Source organism: Salmo salar, chromosome ssa01, assembly GCF_905237065.1.
Source record: "Salmo salar chromosome ssa01, Ssal_v3.1, whole genome shotgun sequence".
NCBI lineage: Eukaryota > Metazoa > Chordata > Actinopteri > Salmoniformes > Salmonidae > Salmo > Salmo salar.
This window is the reverse complement of record NC_059442.1, coordinates 143,736,121-143,761,525: the sequence shown is the minus strand read 5'-3', so window position 1 is coordinate 143,761,525 and position 25,405 is coordinate 143,736,121. Positions and strand designations below refer to the sequence as shown.

Genomic DNA, 25,405 nt, shown 5'->3' with positions numbered 1-25,405 from the left:
CAAAAGTGACCAAAACATCAGCCAGGAAGCATAGGAACTGAGAAGTGGTCTGTGGTCACCACCTGCTGAACCACTCCTTTATTGGGGGTGTCTTGCTTATTGCCTATAATTTCCACCTGTTCTCTATTCCATTTGCACAACAGCATGTGAAATTTATTGTCAATCAGTGTTGCTTCCTAAGTGGACAGTTTGATTTCACAGAAGTGTGATTGACTTGTAGTTACATTGTGTTGTTTAAGTGTTCCCTTTATTTTTTTGAGCAGTGTATATATATATATATACACACACACACACACACACACACACACACACACACACACACACACACACACACACACACACACTGATTGTATAGAAAATTAGGAAGGCCTTCCTAATATTAAGTTGCACCACCTTTTGCCGTCAGTATAGCCTCAATTTGCCAAGGAATGGACTCTACAAGGTGTCGAAAGCATTTCACAGGGATGCTGGACCACGTGGATGCCACTGCTTCCCACAGTTGTGTCAAGTTGGCTGGATATGCTTTGGGTGGTGGATCATTCTTGATTCACACTGTAAACTGTTGAGCATGAAAAACCCAGCAGCGTTTCAGTTTTTGACACACTCAAACCAGTGTGCCTGCCATACCTTGTTCAAAGGGACTTAAATCTTTTGTCTTGCCCATTCACCCTCTGAGTGTCACACATACACAATCCATTTCTCAAGGATTAAATATCCATCTTTAACCTGTCTCCTCCCCTTCACCTACACTGATTGAAGTGGATTTAACAGGTTACATAAATAAGGGATCATAGCTTTCACCTGGATTCAACTGGTCAGTCTGTCATGGAAAGAGCAGGTGTTTCTAATGTTTTGTACAATCAGTGTATATATAAATAAAACACGAGAAATAAGAAGCGAGAGGAATCTATATATAGGGTTAATGTGATATATGATTTAAATGTTCACTCGTGTTAATATTCACCCATGTTCATCCAAGTCTCTCCTCCAGGGACCTCAGTCTATTCAGAATCTATTTCAGCATCATGTGACCTCACTGTGGAAATAATGAAAGTTCTAAATAAATAAATGAAGGTTCATGGTGGTTTCCATTACCCACTAGAGGGTGTTGAAATCGAGGAAACCAGGTGTCCTGCATTCCAGCAGAGTCAAACAAACACAAAGATTGCATCTCCCAAATAGCCTAAATGCATACATTTTTGCATTACCATTTTTAACATAAATTACACAGTATATTGCATGGGTAATTTGTTATTTGGAAAGGGGAAGTGTATTTTAAAGGGACAAGGAAACAGGTCTGATTCTGATATGCATAGGCCTACAGTATATCAACTTTTGTCTGTCCTTACCAACACTTATGACTGCCATAGTAGTTGTTTTTGTGTGTGCGTTTTATTGTTTTTACAGAATCATTGGTCATTCCTGCAATTAAAAAAAAAACTGTTATCATTATTTTACCAGGTAAGTTGACTGAGAACACATTCTCATTTACAGCAACAACCTGGGGAATAGTTTCAGGGGAGAGGGATGAATGAGCCAATTGTAAGCTGGGGATGATTAGGTGGCTGTGATGGTATGAGGGCCAGATTGGGAATTTAGCCAGTACACCGGGGTTACCACCCCTACTCTTACAATAAGTGCAATGGGATCTTTAATGACCTCAGAGAGTCAGGACACCCATTTAACGTCCCATCCGAAAGACAGCACCCTACACAGAGCAGTGTCCCCAATCACTGCACTATTGGGATATTTTTAGACCAGATGAAAGAGTGCCTCCTACTGGCCCTCCAACAGCATCAGGTCTCCCATCCAGGAACTGACCAGGACCAACCCTGCTTAGCTTCAGAAGCAAGCCAGCAGTGGGATGCTGGGTGGTATGCTGCTGGTGAAATGTATTGATAGGGGAGTCAATGCTGAGACCAATGTCTCTTTTCCAGATGAGCCCTGTTTTGCATAACATTACACATCAAAATGCAATATACACATTAAATTACACATCCATACACATTAAAATACACTTTATTATACAAAACAATATACGAAAGCAAAACACAATCATAAAAAACAGCCACACTAAACATTCTTCCTCAATTGGAAATTAAAATGAAACAAATAACTTAGAAGGCATTTTTCAAGGAACCATAATGCAGAAATTATACATAAAAACACAAAAAATAAATCAGTAGGTTCGCAGAAATTCTGTAAATCCTTCTTTGTGGTATTTTCCATCTTGGTCAGTGAAGAGAACAAATGCAATTTGTATAAAGCATCCTAGGCCTATACCTGTAATCCAGAGAAGGCTGGTGGGAGGAGCTATAGGAGAAGATATCGGAGGACGGGCTCATTATAATGGCTGGAATGGAATAAATGGAATGGTACCAAACACATCAAACACATGGAAACAACATGTTTGATTCCATTCCATCTATTCCATTCCATCCATTAAAATGAGCCTGTCCTCCTATAGCTCCTCAGACCAGCCGCCTCTGGTAAAATCAGCAGATATTATACATTCACATAAAAACTCCTGATTGTTTTCATCCAATTTGTTGCACCAGTGAGCCTTTGCGAGAATGTGGGAATTGGCAGGCATTAGCAAGAACCAGTGGGTGCAAATCTATTAACATTCAGACTGTGTTGCAGTGATGAGACCAAACCAGCTGCAGTCTCAAGAGGTATGGACCATGACACCTCTTCTATTTCCAAACCAAGAGAGGAAGATACAATCTCAATGTGGCCCAATGTTATACTTTTTGCTCTGTCCTATGTGGTTGCCTCACAAAGTCTACAAAACAATATCTCATGCTAATATTAGTCCTAATGCCATGCATGAACTCATTTGCATTATGGTTTTCGGAGGGGTCTTGGGTGGCAATGTTTCCTGCATTCAAATACAGCCTTTCCCTTTCTAGAATGTGGGGAGGCCCAAGTTGATCTGTCACGGTTCTGTGCCAGATGACACTTCAGAGAAGCTTGAATGGAGGGGAAGTTGAGGATCAACAGGAATTGAAAATAGGGAAATATGCTGCTGGGGACATCTATTCATGTGTAGACTGAATAGTGAATAGCATACACTAGGCTAATAATCTACTGTCAATTTAACAGTTGCCTGTGCTGAAGATGTCTAAATCGGTCCACTAATACAGGACTAGTAAAGGCCCAGTGCACTACTTTAGTATAAAAAATAACACATTAAATGTATTTGAATGTTTACCAGCATTTGTAACTTGAGTCTGATAATTATCTGTACAAAACGGTTAATCTGATAATACTTGTGGAATAAAAAATACTTGCTTGATATATCTTGTCCAGTCTCTTGAAATACCTTGCAAATGCAACTTATTTCTATGTGAAAACTGAAAAAGTGTATTCATTCATTTTTAGTAGACACTCTTATCCAAGCAACTTACTAGTGAGTGCATACATTTTCATACTGGTCCCCCATGGGAATCAAACCCACAACCCTAGTATTGTAAGTGCCATGCTTTACCAACTGAGCCACATCATCACATCACATTGCCATAAACCACTAGACGTCTCAATGTACTCAATTACTGTATTGTGCATAGTTTTTCTTAGTGGTGATAGAAAGTCTAATGGTACAAATCTAGATGACCAGGCTATGTAAGATCCAGTAATGTATATTTACATTAAGTGGTTTGTAAGGATGGTAAATTAATACTGCACAAAAAGTGTTTGTTTTCCATGTTATTTGATCAAGAAAAATATCTAATTTGATGTGGATGTTTTCTGTCTTTTCCCATAACTTTGAACCGTTTGATGTAAATGTTTGAGGACATGGTTTTGTTATTTTTGGATTCCATTAGAATTACAATTGCAGAGAAAGGGACAGGGCTTAAAATTCCAACTATTGAATCCTGCAAGATACTGTTCTTAATTATAGAATTATTGTACCTTTTTTGCCAAAGCAGATATGCTTAAAAAAGGTTTTGCCCGAGCTACAGACATCTATATCGGTCCGCTAATACAAGTAATACAAGCGTGATGTATTGCTGTCTCCACCTTCTTGCCCTTTGTGCTGTTGTCTGTGCCCAATAATGTTTGTACCATGTGTTGTGCTGCTGCCATGTTGTGTTTCTACCATGTTGTTGTCATGTTGTGTTGCTACCATGCTGTGTTTTCATGTGTTGCTGCCTTGGTATGTTGTTGTCTTAGGTCTCTCTTTATGTAGTGCTGTGTTGTCTCTCTTGTTGTGATGCATGTTTTGTTCTATTTAAAAAAAATATATATATATATATATATTTTTTTTATCACAGGCCCAGTCCCCGCAGGAGGCCTTTTGCCTTTTGGTAGGCCGTCATTGTAAATTAAAATGTTTTCTTAACTGGCTTGCCTAGTTCAATAAAGGTTAAATAACACATTTTAAAAAGTAAAGGCCCAGTGTACTACTTTTTTTTTGCAAATAATATTTTAAAAATTTAACATTTGTTTTATAATTGGGATTTCTTCACGGGTGCTGCAGTTCCAGCAGCTATGCCCCTATGTCTAGAAATGTTGACTAGAACCACAAGTTGCATTCTGAATCAAAGCCCATTTGAAAACTATACATTTGTACAAAGGTCCACCATCAAGGTCTTCCTATGGTCCTCCTATGTTGTCCACATGATTGGATGCAGGCTAAGAACCTGTTTTTACCTCCACTCATTATCAGTGGGGATTTTCAAGCAATTAGATAAGCCTCGGCCAACTAATAATAAAATCCACTGTGTCGTTTCAGATAGACATCTATTTCATATAGACAGCTATAGTGATTGTTTTCTTCTTCTCAGAAACCCACAATGTTTTTTTTTGTCGCGCCGGGGTGGAGCACTCGCTCGAGGCGACAGTGACGTGCAGATAGACTGGGAGCGCGCAGACCCGCCCTCTATCCGCCATTTTTTTGGTCTCGGACTCAATCAGGTTGGAGGTGTGGAGCCGAGTATAAACAAGGGAAATAAAAATACTAGTGAGACCTTATTATTGGAAAAAAGCAGAGGACAGAAATATACTCAAGTAGTTCTACTGTTTTGGGACTCTACATGCATGCATGGGATCCGAGACACTCTTGTGATTTCATTTTGTGTGGAGACGTGTTGCAGGCCGCCATTTTTGTTACTGCCTCAAAAGTCTGTCGGGACTCAAGAAAAGAATTGAACAATATATTTCGTGCCTTACAGTTCGACCAAGAAGATACAAAGTAACAATTTGGGCTCGGGCGCACAGCAATTTGCAACATTGTATCGACATGGAGACTCGTTTAATCAAGTAGTGAGGCGACCTTTTCCGTTCTCATTTACTGACAGGGACTGGAGATACATTATATTGTTTCATGAGATAGAGATGTATGTTTGCTTTTTCGGAAGACGGAACTTAAAGAGGAACCTTGATTGATCATTGTTGCAGTCAGGCATTCTGTATATGTATAGCTTCTACTTTTAGACATTGAGAACTGGCATTTGTCATTGACAAACGAATAACCGTTACGCTTCAGAGTTGTCTCAAGCTATTCGCAGCCTGTCTCTGAAACGTTTGTATTGCATTTAACTAACTGAAGCCTGCAGCCTTCGACTTGAAAATCAATTTGAGCGCTTTAGGGCGGCTGATTACCCTTCCCTGGATCTTCACAATCACGTTGTCAAAATCGTTATCCAGCTTATTTAGTTAACTTTGTGTTTTTGTTTATTTATTGTTTTAAACTAATATTTGTTATTTCTATTTTGTTTATAGAAGTTAATTTTGATCAAATATGTCATCTGCACGGTTCGATCCATCGGACCGGTCCAGTTGGTATTTTGGGCCGGTGTCGAGACAGGAGGCGCAGAATAGATTACAAGGACAGAGGCATGGCATGTTTTTGGTTCGGGATTCCTCGACCTGCCCTGGCGACTATGTGCTGTCAGTATCTGAAAATTCCAAAGTTTCCCACTATATCATCAACTCCTTGCCAAGCATGAGGTTCAAAATCGGCGATCAAGAATTCGAGCACCTCCCAGCACTTTTGGAGTTCTATAAAATCCACTACCTGGATACGACTACACTGATAGAACCTGCCCCCAGGTAAGGAACTGCCAGAGGCTGCGCCTGCGGCCACATTAAAAGCGCTTATTTAGGCCTCACTTTTTCAAGATCTTTAAAATTCCAATGATTTGACACTACCTGCTATGTGATGGACCTCTCAGAAACTGAGTCTGAGGGTTGTATACCATGTCAATCATAAACATTACCAGTCTTCTACTTATTGAGTAGTGACTGCATGTAATGACAGGTTTAACAATGACTTGCATAGTTCTTGTCCGGCTAGGGCTACTGTCTTCCACCAGTTTGAGTTATTTATATGTTTCATTTCATTTGAGGAGAGGAATGCATATACTTTGATCTAGTCCAGCGTTTCCCAAACTCTGTCCTGCGGACCCCAAGGGGTGCACGTTTAGTTTTTTTGCCCTAGCACTACACAACTGACTCAAATAATCAAAGTTTGATCATGAGTTAATTATTTGAATCAACTGTGTAGTGCTAAGGCAAAAACTGAAATACTGATCTAGTCAGATGATGATTTCAGTATTTCAGCAGTAAAACTTGTGTTCATATTATATTGAAAAAGTCGTGTGATAATCAATACTGAACAAAAATACACTTCATGACAAAGTATGTGGACACCTGCTTCTAGTCGAACATCTTATTTCAAAATCATTGGCATTAATATGAAGTTGGTCCCCCTTTGCTGCTATAACAGCCTCCATTCTTCTGGGAAGGCTTTCCACTAGATGTTGGAATATTGCTGCAGGGACTTGCTTCCATTCAGCCACAAGCATAAGTGAGGTCGGGCACTGATGTTGGGCAATTAGGCCTGTCTCGTAGTCAGCATTCCAATTCATCCCAAAGGTGTTCGATGGGGTTGAGGTCAATGCTCTGTCCAGGCCAGTCAAGTTCTTACACACCGATCTCAACAAACCATTTCTGTATGGACCTCGCTTTGTGCATTTGGGCAATGTCATGCTGAAACAGGAAAGCGCCTTCCACAAAGTTGAAAGCACAGAATCGTCTAGAATGTAATTGTATGCTGTAATGTTAAGATTTTCCTTCACTGGAACTAAGGGGCCTAGCCCAAACCATGAAAACAGCCCCCAGACCATTATTCCCCCTCCACCAAACTTTAAAGTTGGCACTATGCATTCGGGCAGGTACGGTTCTGCTGGCATCCGCCAAACCCAGATTTGTCTGTCTGTGAAACGTGAGTCATCACTCCAGAGAACGTGTTTCCACTGCTCCAGAGTCCAATGGTGGCGATCTTTACACCACTCCAGTCGTCGCTTGGCGGCTGCTCGGCCATGGAAACCCATTTCATGAAGCTCCAGACGAACAGTTCTTGTGCTGACGTTGCTTCCAGGGGCAGTTTGGAACTCTGTAGTGAGTGTTGCAACCGAGGACAGAAGAATTTTATACGCTACGTGCTTCAGCACTCGGTGGTCCTGTTCTGTGAGCTTGTGTGGCCTACCACGTTGTGTCTGAGCCATTGTTGATCCTAGATATTCCACTTTACAATAACAGCACTTATATCCCTGGGGCAGCTCTAGCAGTTGACCGGGGCAGCTCTAGCAGGGCAGAAATTTTGCGAACTGACTTGTTCGAAAGGTGGTATCCTATGGTGGTGCCAGGTTGAAAGTCACTGAGCTTTTCAGTAAGGTCATTCTACTAACAATGTTTGTCTATGGAGATTGCCTGGCTGTGTGCTCGATTTTTATTTACCTGTCCACAACTGGTGTGGCTGAAATAGCCAAATCCACTAATTTGAAGGGGTGTCCACAAACATTTTTGTATATATATATATATATATATATATATACACACACAGACATATGTGTGTGTGTGTATATATATATATATATATATATATATATATATATATATATATATATATATATATATATATATACACAGACATATGTGTGTGTGTGTGTGTATATATATATATATATATATATATATATATATATATACATACAAAAATGTTTGTGGACACCCCTTCAAATTAGTGGATCTGGCTATATATATATATATACACAGACATATGTGTGTATATATATATATATACACACAGACATATGTGTGTGTGTATATATATATACACAGACATATGTGTGTGTGTGTGTGTGTGTGTATAAATGCAACAAGAAACAATTTCAAAGATTTTACTGAGTTAGTTTGTATAAGGAAATCAGTCAATTTAAATAAATTAGGCCCTAACCTGTGGACTGGAAAAACGGATATGCATCTGTTGGTCACAAATACCTTAAAAAAAAGTTAGGGGCGTGGATCAGAAAACCAGTTAGTATCTGGTGTGACCACCATTTTCCTCATGTAGTGCGACACATCTCCTTCGCATCAGGCTGTTGATTGTGGCCTCTGGAATGTTGTCCCACTCCTCTTCAATGGCTGTGCAAAGTTGCTGCATATTGGTGGGAACTGGAACATGCTGTCGTACACGTCGATCCAGCATCCCAAACATGCTCAATGGGTGACATGTCTGGTGAGTATGCAGGCCATGGAAGAACTGTGAAATGTTCAGCTTCCAGGAATTGTGAACAGATCCTTGCGATATGGGGCAGTGTATTATCATGCTAAAACATGAGATGATGGCACGACAATGGGCCTCAGGATCTCGTCCACGGTATCTCTGTTCATTCAAATTGCCATCAATAAAATGCAATTGTGTTCATTGTCCGTAGTTTATGCCTGCCCATACCATAACACCACCGCCACCATGGGGCACTGTGTTCCAACGTTGACATCAGCAAACCGCTTGCCCTCACGACACCATACACTTGGTCTGCGGTTGTGACACCGGTTGGACGTGCTGCCAAATCCTCTAAAACAACTTTGTAGGCGGCTTATGGTAGAGAAAGGAACATTCAATTCTCTGGCAACAGTTCTGGTGGACATTCCTGCAGTCAGCATATCATTTGCATGCTCTTTCAACTTGAGACATCTGTGGCATTGTGTTGTGTGCACATTTTAGTGGCCTTTTATTGTCCCCAGCACAAGGTGCACCTGTGTAATGAGCATGCTGTTTAATTGACTTCTTGATATGCCACACCTGTCAGGTGGATGGATTATCTTGGCAAAAGAGAGATTCTCACTAACAGGGATGTAAACAAATTTGTGCACAACATTTTAGAGATTAGCTTTTTGTGCATATGGAACATTTCTGGGATTTTTTTTATTCCAGCTCATGAAACATGGGACCAACACTTTACATGTTGCATTTATATTTTAATTCACTGTACATGTTAATCTGTTTTTTATGCTCCCCCTCCTCCGGCCCTTTTCCTCCCTAGGTACCCAAACACAGCTATAGGCACCAGCCCCATTCAGACGATGGGCGGCCCAGAAGACAACCTGGAGTATGTGCGGACTCTGTACGACTTCACGGGCAGCGATGCTGAGGACCTGCCCTTTAAGAAGGGGGAGATCCTGATCATCCTGGAGAAGCCTGAAGAGCAGTGGTGGAGTGCCAAGAGCAAGGAGGGCCGCATGGGCATGATCCCTGTGCCCTATGTGGAGAAGCTGGTGCGACCCTCCCCTCAACCTGGCCAGCCTCTTCACGGCTCCCGCAACTCCAACAGCTATGGCATCCCCGAGCCGGCCCACGCTTACGCTCAGCCTCAGACCCCTCGCCCCTTCCCCTGGCACCCCCGGAGCGGTCATCACCCCCCTGCCCTCCATGCAGAACGGGCCAGTCATGGCTAAGGCCATCCAGAAACGAGTGCCCTGTGCCTATGACAAGACGGCCCTGGCTCTAGAGGTAGGAGTCCCTCACTTTCTGTCCCAGCATGGCTTTGTGAAGGGAGGCCTCGATGCCTAAATGCTCCCAGTTGTCCTCTATGCTCGTAGTTTACTAGATTGTGTACATTTCATTAGATTTAATGAGCTGGTAATGTGAAAGTTGTGTTGTAGTTTGTCAGGAACTTAAGCCTGCAGCCACAGTACCCATTAGCTACACTAGGCCCAATAATGGACTAAAGGAGCCCAACGTTACTCCTTATAGTCCAAGGACCTTACATGTTCTGTTTGAAGGCGATTTGCTATGGATACCAAAACAACCAAATACTCCATCTAAACGTGAATCAATTCTTAATTGTGGTACGGTTCTAGAAACATAAATCCCTCTGCTTTCATATCACATCAAAATAGTTTAACAAATGTCAAATACACACTAACTGTACACTGTTTTAACCCATTTTAACTCAGTTGCAGCCAACAGTATTTTTCAGTGACAACTCGTTTAAGGCGTCCATCTTCCGTTTACACACAGGTGTTCTTAGATGCAGATAGCTAATTAGCGCAGGTAGTCCACTCTGTCTCCTGTCTGTTTTACACAAACAAGCACTGTGACATGGAAATATGGAAACCCTAACCCTGTAAAGGTGTGTAGTAATTGAACGTTTTTTCTGATATGAAAGATACATTCTTTATGTTTCCAAAACCGTACCGCAAGCGATGCGTGTTAATGTTTAAAGCAAGCAAGAAGATACTATTGTCAATAGGCGCTAAAGCAGTTAGGTTCTGAATGCGGTAAGTCTACACTGGCAGCCCAATTCTGATATTTATTCCACTAATTGGTCTTTTGGCGAATCGCATCACATCTTTTCACATCAAATCTTTTTCAGAGCTGATCTGATTGGTCAAAAGACCAATTACATAAAAAAGATAAGAATTGGGCTGCCTGTGTAAACGCAGCCATTGTGCCAAAATATTATGGATCAAGTCATTTAAAGACAGTTGAGGTGACGACAGAATATGCTTGCTGCATCAGAACTGTCTTGCAGCTTTTGGTCTCCCAAGTGGCGCAGCGGTCTAAGGCACTGCATCTCAGTGCTAGTGGCGTCACTACAGACCCTGGTTTGATTCCAGGCTGAATCGCAACCGGCCGTGATTGGGAGTCCCATAGGGCGGCACACAATTGGCCCAGCGGGGTCTGGGTTTGGTCAGGGTAGGCCGTCATTGTAAATAAGAATTTGTTCTTAACTGACTTTCCTAGTTAAATAAAGGTTAAATAAATAGCTAGTCTTTTTTCCTCCTCCTCGCCTTCTCCTGGCCAGTGGTATCAGTTGATTTTTCGAGAGGAAGTACAAAAGTAGTCAGCTTTCTGTGGAGTAGAAATGCTGAGTAATCAGTGGCGGCAGGTGTCTCAGCTCTCTGGACTCATCTCTATTTGTTAAGCTCAGCCTCCAGGGGCTCCCGCTGTCCCAAAGATAGCCTCCCCATGGGGTGCCTGTCCTTCAGGGGTTAAGGCTGCTGACGTGCCAAGTGGGTATCAAACAACACTACAAGACCTTCACCTTTGGTCAGTGGTTTAAGCATTGAAGTAAATTCAGGCTTTATTCTCTGTAGACCTCTCGCTCTGACAGAGGGTAGTATCGAAAACCCGACCCTAGGCAACACAGTCACTAGGGTCTGGTTTCAATGATGGACTCTTTTGGCATTGGGGCAGGGATTGTCAACTGGTAGCCCGCAAGCCAAATTCGTCCCGTGTGCAATTTTTATTTGGGCTCCCAAAGGTTTTTTTATATTTTGATTTTTGGACAAGACTGTCAAATCATTAGGAATTCATCTCAAAGTATTTCCACTCATAAGTAAATAGACATATGTCATTGTGTACCAATTTAATCAAGGTTTGCAATGATTGTTTTTCGCAAATACCGTATCTGTTTGGGATTCTTGAGTACAAATGATATATACTTATGTTCTGTCCCACCGACCATCCTCTCAAGAAAAAAAATGGCCCGTAGCTGAGTCTAGTTGATGGCCGCTGGCATGGAGGAGCCACGTCACTGCCTACTTCACTACTTTGTCTGTTTTGAATAAAATACAAAATGGTAGGTAACAAGCTGGAGATCACGGAGGTTATTTTTAATGAGTGCATTTTGCAAGTGGCTAGTTTGCATCAACTACCTTAACTAAACCCACTGCAAGGTTTTGCCAGCAAACTTTGGTTTTGAATCGTGACATTCTTGCATGTCTGCTTCAATCTTTTTCCCTTATCAACGTAGGCAGTGACGTAATTCCTCTATGCCAAAAGAGTCCATCATTGAAACCAGTCACTGTGTTGCCGAGGGTCGGAATTTCGAGACTAGAGAGCGGGTGCAAGAGAGAGAAATCCTGAGATTATTCATTAATCAGAGGGGACGTGTTTTGTGCATCAGATCAGTTTGTTCTCATCATGTATCCACCAGAGCAGACGGCAGCTTAGCGCTTCACATTTCCATCTGTCAGAAAGAAAGTCTGGGGTTGTGTGAATAGCACCACCTCTTTCACAAACTAGAGCAAGGCTGACTAATGCCTTGGATTACCAGCATACCCCAGAACACAGCCACATTTTTGTCAGTTAATATTACTGTAGCCTTCACCACCTTGGTTTAAGTCAAATCTGACTTAATCATGGAAACTGGGGGGGGGGCTTCAGAGTACTAGACCCCTACACTATTGTAAACCCTCTCTCATTTAAGCCTTGTTCACATTGGCAGTTTGAAATGACCAACAAAAAATGCATATCTGATTGGAATTTATTTTAGCTCCAGTCTGAACAGCCAAAAAGCACATTGATTCAGATATTTTAAGCCACATTTCAAACCACCTTTTGTAGGTGGTTTGAAATTAGATACAAATGTGATTCCTGGCCATGTGACTTATCTGACTGGTCAAATCTGATTTATTTGCCCGCAAGTGGTTTTAGACTGTTATTTGGCATATGTTGTTGCTTGCTAGCTACTCAGCTACCATATGTTCTAGTCAGAACTGAGTAGCTTATTAATTGTTAGCAAATTAGTGAATGTGCTAGAATGCTAAATGGCTAGCTAGTTGACTGCTGTGGTTAGCCAAAAATGACTTGTTTTGAAAGTTGGATCAAATCAAATAATTTTATCCTTTGATGCTTTAAGTGTTCTTACACTATGATTTTGAACATTCAAAGCAACTGGGGAAACGTCCATGGCAGGCATTGTCACCTTAGTTTGCTTTCTGAGTGATGGGAAGCACAGGCACCACCACCACCATCAGCTTACACCACTGCGCACACACCTGTCATTACTATGACAACTAGCATAGCAATGTCAGCAAATAACTGCTGTCTGAACGCACACAAATCCTAGTTGGTTACTTGTAACTTGCTGTTTGGACAGTCAGTATTCCAAAACGGATTTGAAAAACAAAGCCGATTTGAGAATTAAGGCCTGCAGTGTGAACAAGGCTTCAGTTAGAGATTCTAGTCAATGGGGCATCTGTGTTTCTACAGCAGGCTTCTGGTGGGTAAAAGTCTGTTAGGGACTTCCCCATGCTGTTGCTGAAAAGTTACTCCCACTCTTCATACACCCACTCCTCAAGCCTGACTAAGCTTTGAGAAGAAGTAGCCCTCTAGATCTTCTGTAGTCATGTGCTCCTTCATGGTCATTCACCTACTCACTTAAAAGCTTTGTAGACATGGATATGTAGGCCACCTATTAGTCTAGCAGAAACTTGCCTTTAACCAAGGCTAATAGCACTACTAGCAATATATCTCTGACACGTTTTCATGGAGTTGCTGGCACTCTATCGAAAGTTGTTCTTAGGAGGTCTGATTTATATGAACTGTCTAGTGTCCCAGAAGTACTTTGACCTTTTGACCCACAAAGACTAGAGAGTTCAGTGGCTGATCCACTGCTTAAATCAGAGCCCTTTAGTGTCCTCTCTCCTCTGTGACCTGGAAACCAACAAGTGACCAAGGGGTGGAGGAGTGTGTTGATTCATTAGTAGGCAAACAAAGACGGTCCTCCCCTACTCGATAGCATTCATTTTGGCGAGGAAGCACAAGTGTATCCTACCGCGGAAGAGTTTTGATATCTGCAACACCCCCTTTGAATCAGCTGAATTAGAAAGCCATGCACACGTTTAAAAACAATTGAATGAATGAATGAATGAAATTTTATTTTTGTGTCAAATCGCCAGTTGGCAACCCATCCCTTATGGGATTAATTGACACAAACAAACATTACAAAAATTCAGTGATTAGTTGTTCTTCTGGTGTTCTCTGCAGTGCGCATCGATTAAAAAAAATAATAATAATAATTTTATCAATACATATTAAATAGTAAATAAGGTTATCCAAACAATATTTATAAATACAGAAAATTAAACAGAAGGCAATTGAACCCAGTCTGGCACAAAGAAGATTGTGTGAGACAGGCCAACACACAATCTATATACAATGTGCTACTTATTGTTTTATCTACAAAATGTCTTGCACAACTAACTTAATTTGTTTTTATCACTTTACATTTATTTTGGGATACACCCCTGTAAACGTAATTTGCCTGATAACACGTGAGTGGAGGAGGGTCTCATTTCATACAAGCGCGTTTGCGTCCATGTTTCCTCTCCTCGATTACCTTTGACCTTTTTCAAAGTAGGTGAGGGGACGCAGGAGGTGAGCAAATGTAATTGAGAAAAAGGTGTCGAACAGTGTCAAACAATTATTATTATTTTTTAAGTTTAACAACAATTCTCAACAGAATTTTTTTCATATTTGCGTATGTTTATAGCTTTGACCCTATTTCGCATCTGAGGTTTTTGTGTTGTGCCTGCCATCGGTTGAGACATGACATGCTCTTGAATACAGGGTGGGTATAATTTCAATCATAGAAATACAATTAATAGAATGGACGTATCCCTTCATACCACTACAATTTAGCTGCTACACCATTGACATTTTTAATTGAAGTTAACTTCTAATTACTACCACAAATATGACCGCCGGTCCACCCACATTCGAATGTCAACTTAAATGATCATGTCTATTCTATTATTTATGTTTCTATGTTGTCAATAGTTTCCCTGTGGAGGATTGACAGTATAATTTAAAACAACATATTCCCATTCAAGTCAACATTCTCTGATGTGTGGGCTCCAACCTTCTTTGTAGTACTATTTGAGAGTTAAAATGTCTATTTTAGTACACAGACTAAACATGACCTTAACACAACCTTAAATGACGTAAAATAGGGTCTTAGCTACAACATACAATAATATGAAAAAAATCAGAGTTAAAGCGTTTTTAAATCATTGACATTAAGGTTAAAAAAATGTTTTTCCAATTTGACAACCCTGTTTGTAAGCTTTTAAATTCTATCTAGCTCAACCGTTTTTATATTTTCCAGTAATGAAGACATGAACGTCTCATGGTATGGTGGGGTATGCAAAACTTTGAGCACATTTATCTCCTTACATTTTTTTGTCATTCAGGTCCAAAAGGTCATTTTCTGAGCACTTCTACAATGGGCAAATATGTATGGAAGGTTTTGTTCAAATTCAAAAGGGGTGCTGTCAAATAGTGATTCAAATGGAATCACTCTAATACTATCTCTGTCACTCAGAGTAGGTCATGGCCAACAGCAAAAACCTACAATTTAGCAGCAGGCTATTTTGGGGATCATCTGTTTCAGGAAATGGACCCTCAGTCATTATACAAAATTTCATCTGAAAGGAGAAATATTTTTAATGAATTTTTTATTTAACTAGGCAAATCAGTTAAGAACAAATTATTATTTACAACAGCATACCAGGGAACAGTGGGTTAACTGCCTTGTTCGGGGGCAGAACGACAGATTTGTACCTTGTCAGCTCAGGGATTCGATCCAGCAACCTTTTGGTTACTGGCCCAACACTTTAACCACTAGGCTACCTGCCTCCCCCAATATACCCTGTGATATACCGCACCACCCAGCCCCTTCATAACCGAGACGGCTACTGAAATCTAGTTATTACCAGCCTAATGTTTGATTATTGAAAATATATGAACATTTGCAAGGACCGTTCACAAGATGTCCAGTTTAGAATATTGTATCACCACACAACAGGATAATTTCTTATATAAAGGAAGTGCAAGTAGCCTATACACACAGTGTACGAACACCTTCCTAATGTTGACCTGCACCCCCTTGCACCCCCTGATTCCAACAGTTGTGTCAAGTTAGCTCAATGTCCTTTGGGTGTTGGACCATTCTTGATACACAAGGGAAACTATTGTGTGAAAAACCCAGCAGCTTTGCAGTTCTTGACACACTCAAACTGGTGGGCCTGGCACCTACTACCATACTCTGTTCAAATATACTTACATTTTTTGTCTTGCCCATTCACCCTCTGAATGCCACACATACACAATCCATGTCTCAATTGTCTCAAGGCTTAAAAATCATTCTTTAACCTTTCTCCTCCCCTTCATTATTGAAGTGGATTTAACAAGTGACATCAATAAGAGATCATAGCTTTCACCTCTATTCACCTGGTCAATCTGTCATGGAAAGCGCAGGTGTTCCTAATTTCTGTACACTCAGTCTACATTGGATTTTACCGAGAGGTTATTTCAGGACCCATTCACCCATCACTTTGTCATCCTTTCGAAGTAGTCCGATTAGTTATATTAAATGTTGAGTACATCAATGTTCTTTCACTCTGCGAGGTGAGGATTATGATTATGGATGGCAAGTCTATATGACTTCAATGTCCTTGAAGCCTCATTCTGATCCCTACTTTCTGCTACATCTAGAGCCTGCCCTCCACGTTCAGGTTTTAATCTTCCTCTTAACAATGGCAACTTCCCACATTTAATCCTGAGTGAATAGCATATGGTCTGTGCAGATAGGGGTCACGCACAGTGTCGCAAAGCACCAAAGTTTTGGCTTTCTGCTCGACCTGTCACAACCACATTACAGTGTCAAATCCATGGAGGGTTGGCAAGATCAATGAGTCTCAGTCAGTACTTTGTGTGATGGAGGCTCTTAGCACTTATCTTAAATTGTCCCCCTAATTTGTCTTTGGAATTCAGGAAAACTTAACTCCAACCGTCCTTCATTTCTCCTCAGGTGGGTGATATAGTCAAAGTGACGAGGATGAACATCAGCGGTCAGTGGGAGGGAGAGGTGAATGGCCGGAGGGGTCTCTTCCCCTTCACCCATGTCAAAATAATGGACCCCCAGAATCCGGATGAGAGTGAATGACCTGGACCCCAACCAACCCTCCCTCCCCACAGTGACACTCAAACCTGCTGGCTGTCTCCACCCCGCCCGCCAGTGTCACCATGGTTATGTGCTTGCCTGCTTGGGGCTGTGCCACAACGGTCTCTGTTATCGTCACGCCAACCATTGTGCGGCTTTCTGACTGTTTACAGCTCTAGACTCAACTAAACTCCCCCATCCCCTACCTGGTTACAGGCTCGTCAGTGTTTTTTGCCTTTGTCTTTTAATTTTCAGACCATCGGTTGGTTGTGTGTGTTGCCATGGCTCCCATGACGCCATGTCTTAGCTGGTCATTTTTTATTTGATCTTTGGTTACATTTGAATACTTAGGGATTTTTTGAGAGTTTGCTTGGACTGTGTTTTGTGTTGTGGATGGGAGGAGGTTAATGTGAAAAAGAAGAGAGGTGACTGAACATCACATGGACTGACTGAGGAGAGCAAAGTCATGAAGGGCTCCAAGTGGGGCCTGAGGATAGAACCAGACACTTAACTGTGTCTCTCTCCAAACAATCATTCACTGTTGTTACCTTAGCCACATACACACACACACACAGATTGACCATTACTTGTTGAGGGCGACGTGTGTGTGTGTGTGTGTGTGTGTGTGTGTGTGTGTGTGTGTGTGTGTGTGTGTGTGTGTGTGTGTGTGTGTGTGTGTGTGTGTGTGTGTGTGTGTGTGTGTGTGTGTGTGTGTGGATCAGTCTCTCTTGTCTGACACAAGCTGAGCTGACTTGGGCAGGAGGACAAGGGAGAGGTTGACAGGAGTTCAAGCCCACATGGATTCTGCCTTGTGGAATAGCCCATAGCCTCAGTGACACAGACCTAGTTGACAGTTTCGTTATTTATGTTTTCCCCAGACTACATGTGAAATGGCCATATGTGAAGACATATTTTGTTTAATTTGTGCCATAAATTCAGGAGTGCTGAGCGAGGCATTTGTCGTAGTATAAGTGCATGACTGTGACCAGGCTATAGCCAATGTTGTAAGAGGACTTATAAATGCTGTTGAGGGGTAAGGGCTTTTCTATGAGACGGATGCCTCATGCATCCAATGATATGGGTCACAGGAGGTGGGCAAAGGTTGCAGCCAGCCAATGACAACCCATCAATGCCTTTCACTGAAAAATGCAACTTTAGTACAAGCAATCCTTCCCTGTTTCCTCCCCAGGTTCCCTAAGGTGGTGATTGGTTACACCCCTGACTCTCATCTCTAGCCAGTGTTGACTGTCAAGCACAGGACCTGAGAAGAAAACTTGGTTGTCTTTGGTTATGTCTGACTGACATTGTGATGCCAGAGCTGTCCTGCTCTCTGGTCTTAGTGTGAGTGTGCTGATAAAGTGCTTCATTAGATCTCTGCTGTAAAGAAGACTTACCCTTCCTGTTGTCTCTTCCCTAGAGCTTGCCCATCAATCCCCCTGAGCTTTTTCATTGGGTAGAGTAATACCATTGTACAACTATCAATCATGTCCTGACTGTAGTGTTTTTTTGTTAGCCAACTGTTGAATTGAGCATTTAATATTTGTTTTAATAACCTTGTAAACAATTAGACTGAAGGTGACTTTTTAAAGGGAAAAAAATGCCTGCTGGTGGCCTCTGTGCATGACCTCTTGGCCTCTCCCAGGTCAAATGCTGCTTTGTCTCATTGACAATTTCCTCATTAAAATATGAATTAGACTTGTTTTTATGGCATCTGTGGAATCAATCCATTCAAATGTAGTTTGGTTTTCCTTGTGCAACCTCCATATTAAACCCTCTGATTAAGCAATACACCAATTTTAATTTACGTTTTAGTTGGGTAAACATATTTTTTATCAACGTGCTTTGTAAAGGCATTAACAGTATTACTGTTTTTTCCCTCATGTTTTAGAGTGCCTCCGTGTTGTCTTAATTCAAAATAAAAAATTGTGCCTTTTTATTTTCTTATACCATTTACATGTCTTAATATTTCCCATGGTTAACACCTGTCCTGGTATGGCCCTTTATGTACAGAACAAGTAAATAAAATGTATGTCTACTTCTTTAAGTTGCTCTGACCTCTTTTTACTATGAGGGTAATGAGTGTCCCAAATACGTCTCTTCTGCTCAGAACAGACAGGGGGAAATGTGTTCGGTAAAGGGGAGCAGGTGGATGGATGTTTTGCAGCAGAACTGACTGTATCTGGAGCAGGGGACATTTGCACTCCATCTCGGCTTCATTTCTATCAGTTCCAGTTTTGATTGGGGCTGTGCCCAGGAGAAAGGAAGCAATTAATGAATGTTAATGAAGAGCTAATAAAAGAAAGCTTGCACACGCAGCGCTGACCTAGAGAGAGAGAGAAACTTTTCAAGGGCAAGGTTTAGTCTAAATCTCTTTTCACATGAGGTATTCCTCTGTTTTATTGGGGTAAAGTCTTTTTTGACATGTGACTGGTTTCAGGAAACTAGGCATATATTTAATACGCACATGCAGGTCTACTACATAAAATGTAACCATCTTAAGGTTTCAGTTGAATAGGGTACACTTTGGGAAAGCAATGCTCAGTTGATTTAATACCAGCTTAGTTTTACACTCTCCAAACTATTTTGACAGGTATTTGTGAGGTCTTCTTGGTGAGAAAGAAGAGAGTGTGGTCTGTGCTGGAGGAGGGGAAAGGAGATGGGATGGAGGGCAATGCTTGAGTTCTCTGGCCTGTTGGTATGCAAACCAGATGGCATCCAGCCTCGACCAGGCTATTTGGGAAGAATGTCCAACAAGCCACATGCCATCCGAATTGTATAACTGCCTTAATTTTGCTGGACCCCAGGAAGAGTAATAGGGATCCTTAATAAATACATATATAAATATATAGGTGTTTGGGGAGTACATTGTACAACTGGAGGTGACATCTGTATCTATGTCTACTCTTCTGGTATCTCTCCCTATCTGTGGCTGACTCCTTGAACTAGAAACCCATACTACATTGAAGAGCATCTGCTTCTAGCAGCCTAGGTAGTAAGTGATATTGTCTACTCTTTGAGCTCGGCGTATGACATCTCCAGACACTGCCGCCAGGCAGACTGGGTGGCTACAGATGCTCACAATTATACACAAGAACAGGTGCATATGAGCGCTCGACTGCGGCCAACTCTGGGGTTACCACTGCCGCCGGGTGTCTCGCAAACAAAGTGTCACTGCACTGGCGGCGATATAAATAAGGCCATTACGTAACTGTCTCTGGGCCCATATACTTCTGAAACAAATGGTACAGAAGCCTACTATGTTCTAGATTTAACAACTGCATACACATACCTCAGGACCACAGGGAAAGTGATTACCCACAAGAGGGTATTGTTTTGCGCCAAATTCGAAGCAGCTGTGTGCCTCTCCCCCATCCTCCCCTTTTGCACCTTCCTTTTACAGGAATGGGCCCCCATTTAAATGTATGGGTCTCTAACCGCTGTCCCTCCCCAGCCAAGCAGGTGCATGTAGACTACTTCACATTCTCGCCGTTGCCACCAAGAAGCTGAAACAGTCCAATGCAGTCTACGCCAACCTGCATCATTGACCTGTTCAGCATCAATGATCACGTCTACATGCAAACCAATATCTCCTTATTATTCGGGATACTCAAGTCATCTGTTTTTGAGTTGAGGCATATAAACATCATATCCCGTTTACAATAACACATAAAAGCTTGCGTCCTGGTTATGAGAAACAAGGATAAGATGTCTGGGATATGCTGATCTTAGAATGGTTATTGTGGCATGTCAACAGCTTATCCTGTTTACAGTTTTTTTGCTTTGCGGTCTGCACATGCTCAGTTTCGCATATCATGGGTGATAAGCGATATTGTTTTCATCTACACCGGTAAAGTTGTCTGTTTCATTTAGGGACCTGCAAGAAAACACAATAACTCCAAAATAATGGAAAGATTGTTCCTGTGCAAAATGTCCAAATGTCATCAGTTTCCCCGGTTTTAAGGAAATAAAAAGCTGAGAAAACGATGAAACACATTTCTGATAAGACTTCAGTTTGTCTTGTTTGCATATTTTATGTGGTTGAAATACTGTCTGCTTGCATAACAGTGTTACACGCACATTCACATTTTCTCAAGAGATGCTGTAAGAAATAAATCATATTTCTCCACTCCTGTTCCCAAGACAAAATTAACATTTGTTCTATAATTTCACATCTAGAAATGCATAATTAATATGAGATTATAGGCCTACAGTCAGTGTCCAGATATCAGTTTCTATTCATTTAACCCGTATTAATTTAAATTAGGAATATTCTGTTTATTCATGGATACAGGGATACTCATGAGCGGGATATCAAGGGTGCATGTAAACAACTTATCCTGAATAAGACCTTAAATGGGATATGAGCTACAGACTACTGTGCACATGCAAACATATTCAATGTCCTGTTCTGCATCATTGTTCTGTCTGTTTTATTTAGCTTTCCAAACAAAGTGCCTCACCTCTCTGCTCTCTCTCCTTAGCAGTATGGCTCTCCGCCACATTAAATTGGAGTCATTAAAGGCTTAGTCAATGTATTCATTTGGACTTTGATAGCAGTGGCTTCTGTGGTAATTCCTTAAATGAATCAGGCTGTGGTTGATGGTCAACCCCTCCCCAGGCTGTAAAGCACCAGGTTGATGCAGGCCTTTCTCCAATCCATTACCAGCTAACCTCCAGCTAACTGTTGGCGGCTGCCATGTTGGAGTGTGTAGTCCATAGTGATGAGTGCTGCCCTGGGAGCTGTGAAAGAGAGGACAGGCTCTATCCCCTCTACAATAGTGGAGCAGGATGCAACTGTATGGCAGTCCACATAGGTCCATGTGTGTATGTACACTACCGGTCAAACGTTTTAGAACACCTACTCATTCAAGGGTTTTTCTTTAATTGTACTATTTTCTACATTGTAGAATAATAGTGAAGACATCACAACTATGAAATAGCACATATTTTGAATCATGCAGTAATCAAAAAAGTGTTAAACAAATCAAAATATGTTTTATATTTGAGATTCTTCATAGTAGCCACCCTTTGCCTTGATGACAGCTTTCCACACTCTTGGCATTCTCTCAACCAGCTTCATGAGGTAGTCACCTGTAATTTATTTCAATTAACAGGTGTGCCTTGTTAAATGTTAATTTGTGGAATTTATTTCCTTCTTAATGCGTTTGAGCCAATCAGTTGTGTTGTGACAAGGTAGGGGTGGTATACAGAAGATAGCCCTATTTGGTAAAAGACCAAGTCCATAGTATGTCAAGAACAGCTCAAATAAGCAAAGAGAAACGACAGTCCATCATTACTTTAAGACATGAAGGCCAGTCAATACGGAAAATTTCAAGAACAGATAAATGCTTCATAGAGTTCAAGTAACAGATACATCTAAACATCAACTGTTCAGAGGAGAATCAGGCCTTCATGGTCGAATTGCTGTAAAGAAACCAGTACTAAAGGACACCAATAAGAAGAAGAGACTTGCTTGGGCCAAGAAACAAGAGTAAAGGACATTAGACAGGTGGAAATTTGTCCTTTGGTCTGGAGTCCAAATTGGAGATTTTTGGTTCCAACCGCCATGTCTTTGTGAGATGCGGTCTGGGTGAACGGATGATCTCTGCATGTGTATTTCCCACCGTAAAGCATGGAAGAGGAGGTGTTATGGTGTGGGTTGCTTTGCTGGTGACATTTATTTAGAATTCAAGGCACACTTAACCAGCATGGCTACCACAGCATACTGCAGTGATACACCATCCCATCTGGTTTGGGCTTAGTGGGACTGTGTGCGTGCGTGCGTTCGTACGTGCTATTGTGTGTGTGGGAGAGAGAGACAGAGAGAGAGGAAACACTTTATTCACCTTCAAACAAAGAAAGGTAACTCTTTGTTGTATATCTCGCCTATGTTTTGATGTCCTTTCCTCACCTCTGCCCTCATACTCTCTCAAATCAAATCAAAACAAATTGCATTGGTCACATACACTTATTTAGCAGATGTTAATGCAGGTGTGGCGAAGTGATTGTGTTCCTTGCTCCAACAGTACAGTAGTATCTAACAATTCACAACAATACATTCAAATCTCAAAGTAAAATAATGTAATTAAGAAATGTATAAATATTAGGACGAGCAATGTCAGATGTGCATTGATTAAAATAGAGTAGAATACAGTATATACATATGAAATGAGTAAAACAGTATGTGAACATTATTAAAGTGACCAGTGTTCCATTATTAAAGTAACCAGTGGTCCATGTCTATGTACATAGGGCAGCAGCTTCTAAGTTGGAGGGTTGAGTAACCGGGTGGTAGCCGGCTAGTGACAGTTCAGGGCAGGGTACTGGGTGGAGGCCTGCTAGTGATGGATATTTTACAGTCTGTAAAATCACAATAAAATAACAATAACGAGGCTATATACAGTGCATTCAGAAAGTCTTCAAACCCCTGGACTTTTTCCACATTTTGTTAAGTTTCAGCCTTATCATAAAATGGATGACATTTTTTTCTCTCATCAATCTACACACAATACCCCATATTGACAAAGCAAAAACAGGTTTTTAGAATTTTCCGCAAATGTATAAAAAAACATTAGTATTCACACCCTTTACTAGGTACTGTGTTGAAGTACCTTTGGCAGCGATTACAGCCTTGAGTCTTCTTGGGTATGTCCTGTTGGAAGGTGAACCTTCACCCCAGTCTGAGGTCCTGAGTGCTCTGGAGCAGGTTTTCCTCAATGATCTCTCTGTACTTTGCTCCGTTAATATTTTCCTTGATCCTGACTAGTCTCCCAGTCCCTGCCGCTGAAAAACATCCGCACAGTATGATGCTGCCACCACCATACTTAACCATAGGGATGGTTCCAGGTTTCCTCCAGACGTGACCCTTGGCACTCAGGCCAAAGAGTTCAATCTTGGTTTCATCAGACCAGAGAATCTTGTTTCTCATGGACTGAGAGTCCTTTAGGTGCCTTTTGGCAAACTCCAAGTGGGCTGTCTTGTGCCTTTTACTGAAGAGTGGCTTCAGTCTGGCACTTTACCATAAAGGCCTGATTGGTGGAGTGCTGAAGAGATGGTTGTCCTTCTGGAAGGTTCTCCCATGTCCACAGAGGTATTCTGGAGCTCTGGCAGAGTGACCGTCTGTGGATCTACTGGAGCGGTATGCAAGTTGAAGTGGGTCTAGGGTGTCAGGTAAGGTGGAGGTGATATGATCCTTAACTAGCCTCTCAAAGCACTTTATGATGACAGAAGTGAGTGCTATGGGGCGATAGTCATTTAGTTCAGTTACCTTTTCTTTCTTGGGCACAGGAACAATGGTGGACATCTTGAAGCCAGTGGGGACAGCAGTCGCCTCATCTCCACTCTGGTCCATCCATTTGTCCTGTCCAGGGAGAGGAATTCAATTTTCTACTTGTTTGACATGATCAAATGCAACAGAAAGCACAGAATGAATGATGGGGTCTATTCTTCGCCAGTTTTGATTACGCACGGAGAGCTGAACCACTCAGGCTATTGTCAGGCTAGGTACAGCTAAAACAGATTGTTTTATTGGCACAATGAGACCTGGAAATGGTCCTGGACAATCACAACCATTGTCTGTAATCAGGCAGCTGTCACTCACAGTCTTCGCATGGGCTTCAGTCCAATAAATCAAATCATATCACATTTTATTGGTCACATACAGTACACATGGTTAGCAGATGTTATTGTGAGTGTAGCGAAATGCTTGTGCTTCTAGTTCTGACAGTACAGCAAATCTAACAAGTAATATCTAACAATTCCACAACAAATACCTAATACACACAAATCTATGTAAAGGAATGGAATAAGAATATAGAAATCTATGGATGAGCAATGTCAGAGCTGCATAGGCTAAGATGCAATAGATAGTATAGAATACAGTATATACATATGAGATGAGTAATGCAAGATATGTAAACATTATTAAAGTGGCATTATTAAAGTGACTAGTGTTCCATTTATTAAAGTGGCCAATGATTTCAAGTCTGTATGTAGGCAGCAGCCTCTCTGTGTTAGTGATGGCTGTTTAACAGTCTGGTGGCCTTGAGATAGAAGCTGTTTTTCAGTCTCTCTGTCCCAGCTTTGATACACCTGTACTGACCTTGCCTTCTGGATGATAGTGGGGTGAACAGGCAGTGGCTCTGGTGGTTGTTGTCCTTGATTATCTTTTTGGCCTTCCTGTGACATCGGGTGCTGTAGGTGTCCTGGAGGGCAGGTAGTTTGCCCCGGTGATGCGTTGTGCAGACCGCACCACCCTCTGGAGACCCCTGCAGTTGTGGGCGGTGCAGTTGCCGTACCAGGCGGTGATACAGCCTGACAGGATGCTCTCAATTGGGCAATAATACTTTTATACCCAGTTTATCTTCTGTGAATACATTTTC

General features: G+C 41.5%; 1 protein-coding gene across 1 annotated transcript; it reads left to right on the top strand.

The window, feature by feature from the left end:
* Nucleotides 1-4,876: 4,876 nt before the first annotated feature.
* On the top strand, nucleotides 4,877-19,068 carry LOC123723679 (crk-like protein). The gene is given in 4 exon segments (XM_045691613.1): nucleotides 4,877-6,057; nucleotides 9,336-9,680; nucleotides 9,682-9,802; nucleotides 16,893-19,068. Coding segments are annotated over 4 exon segments (912 nt in total). The 5' UTR covers nucleotides 4,877-5,746; the 3' UTR covers nucleotides 17,028-19,068.
* Nucleotides 19,069-25,405: the final 6,337 nt, after the last annotated feature.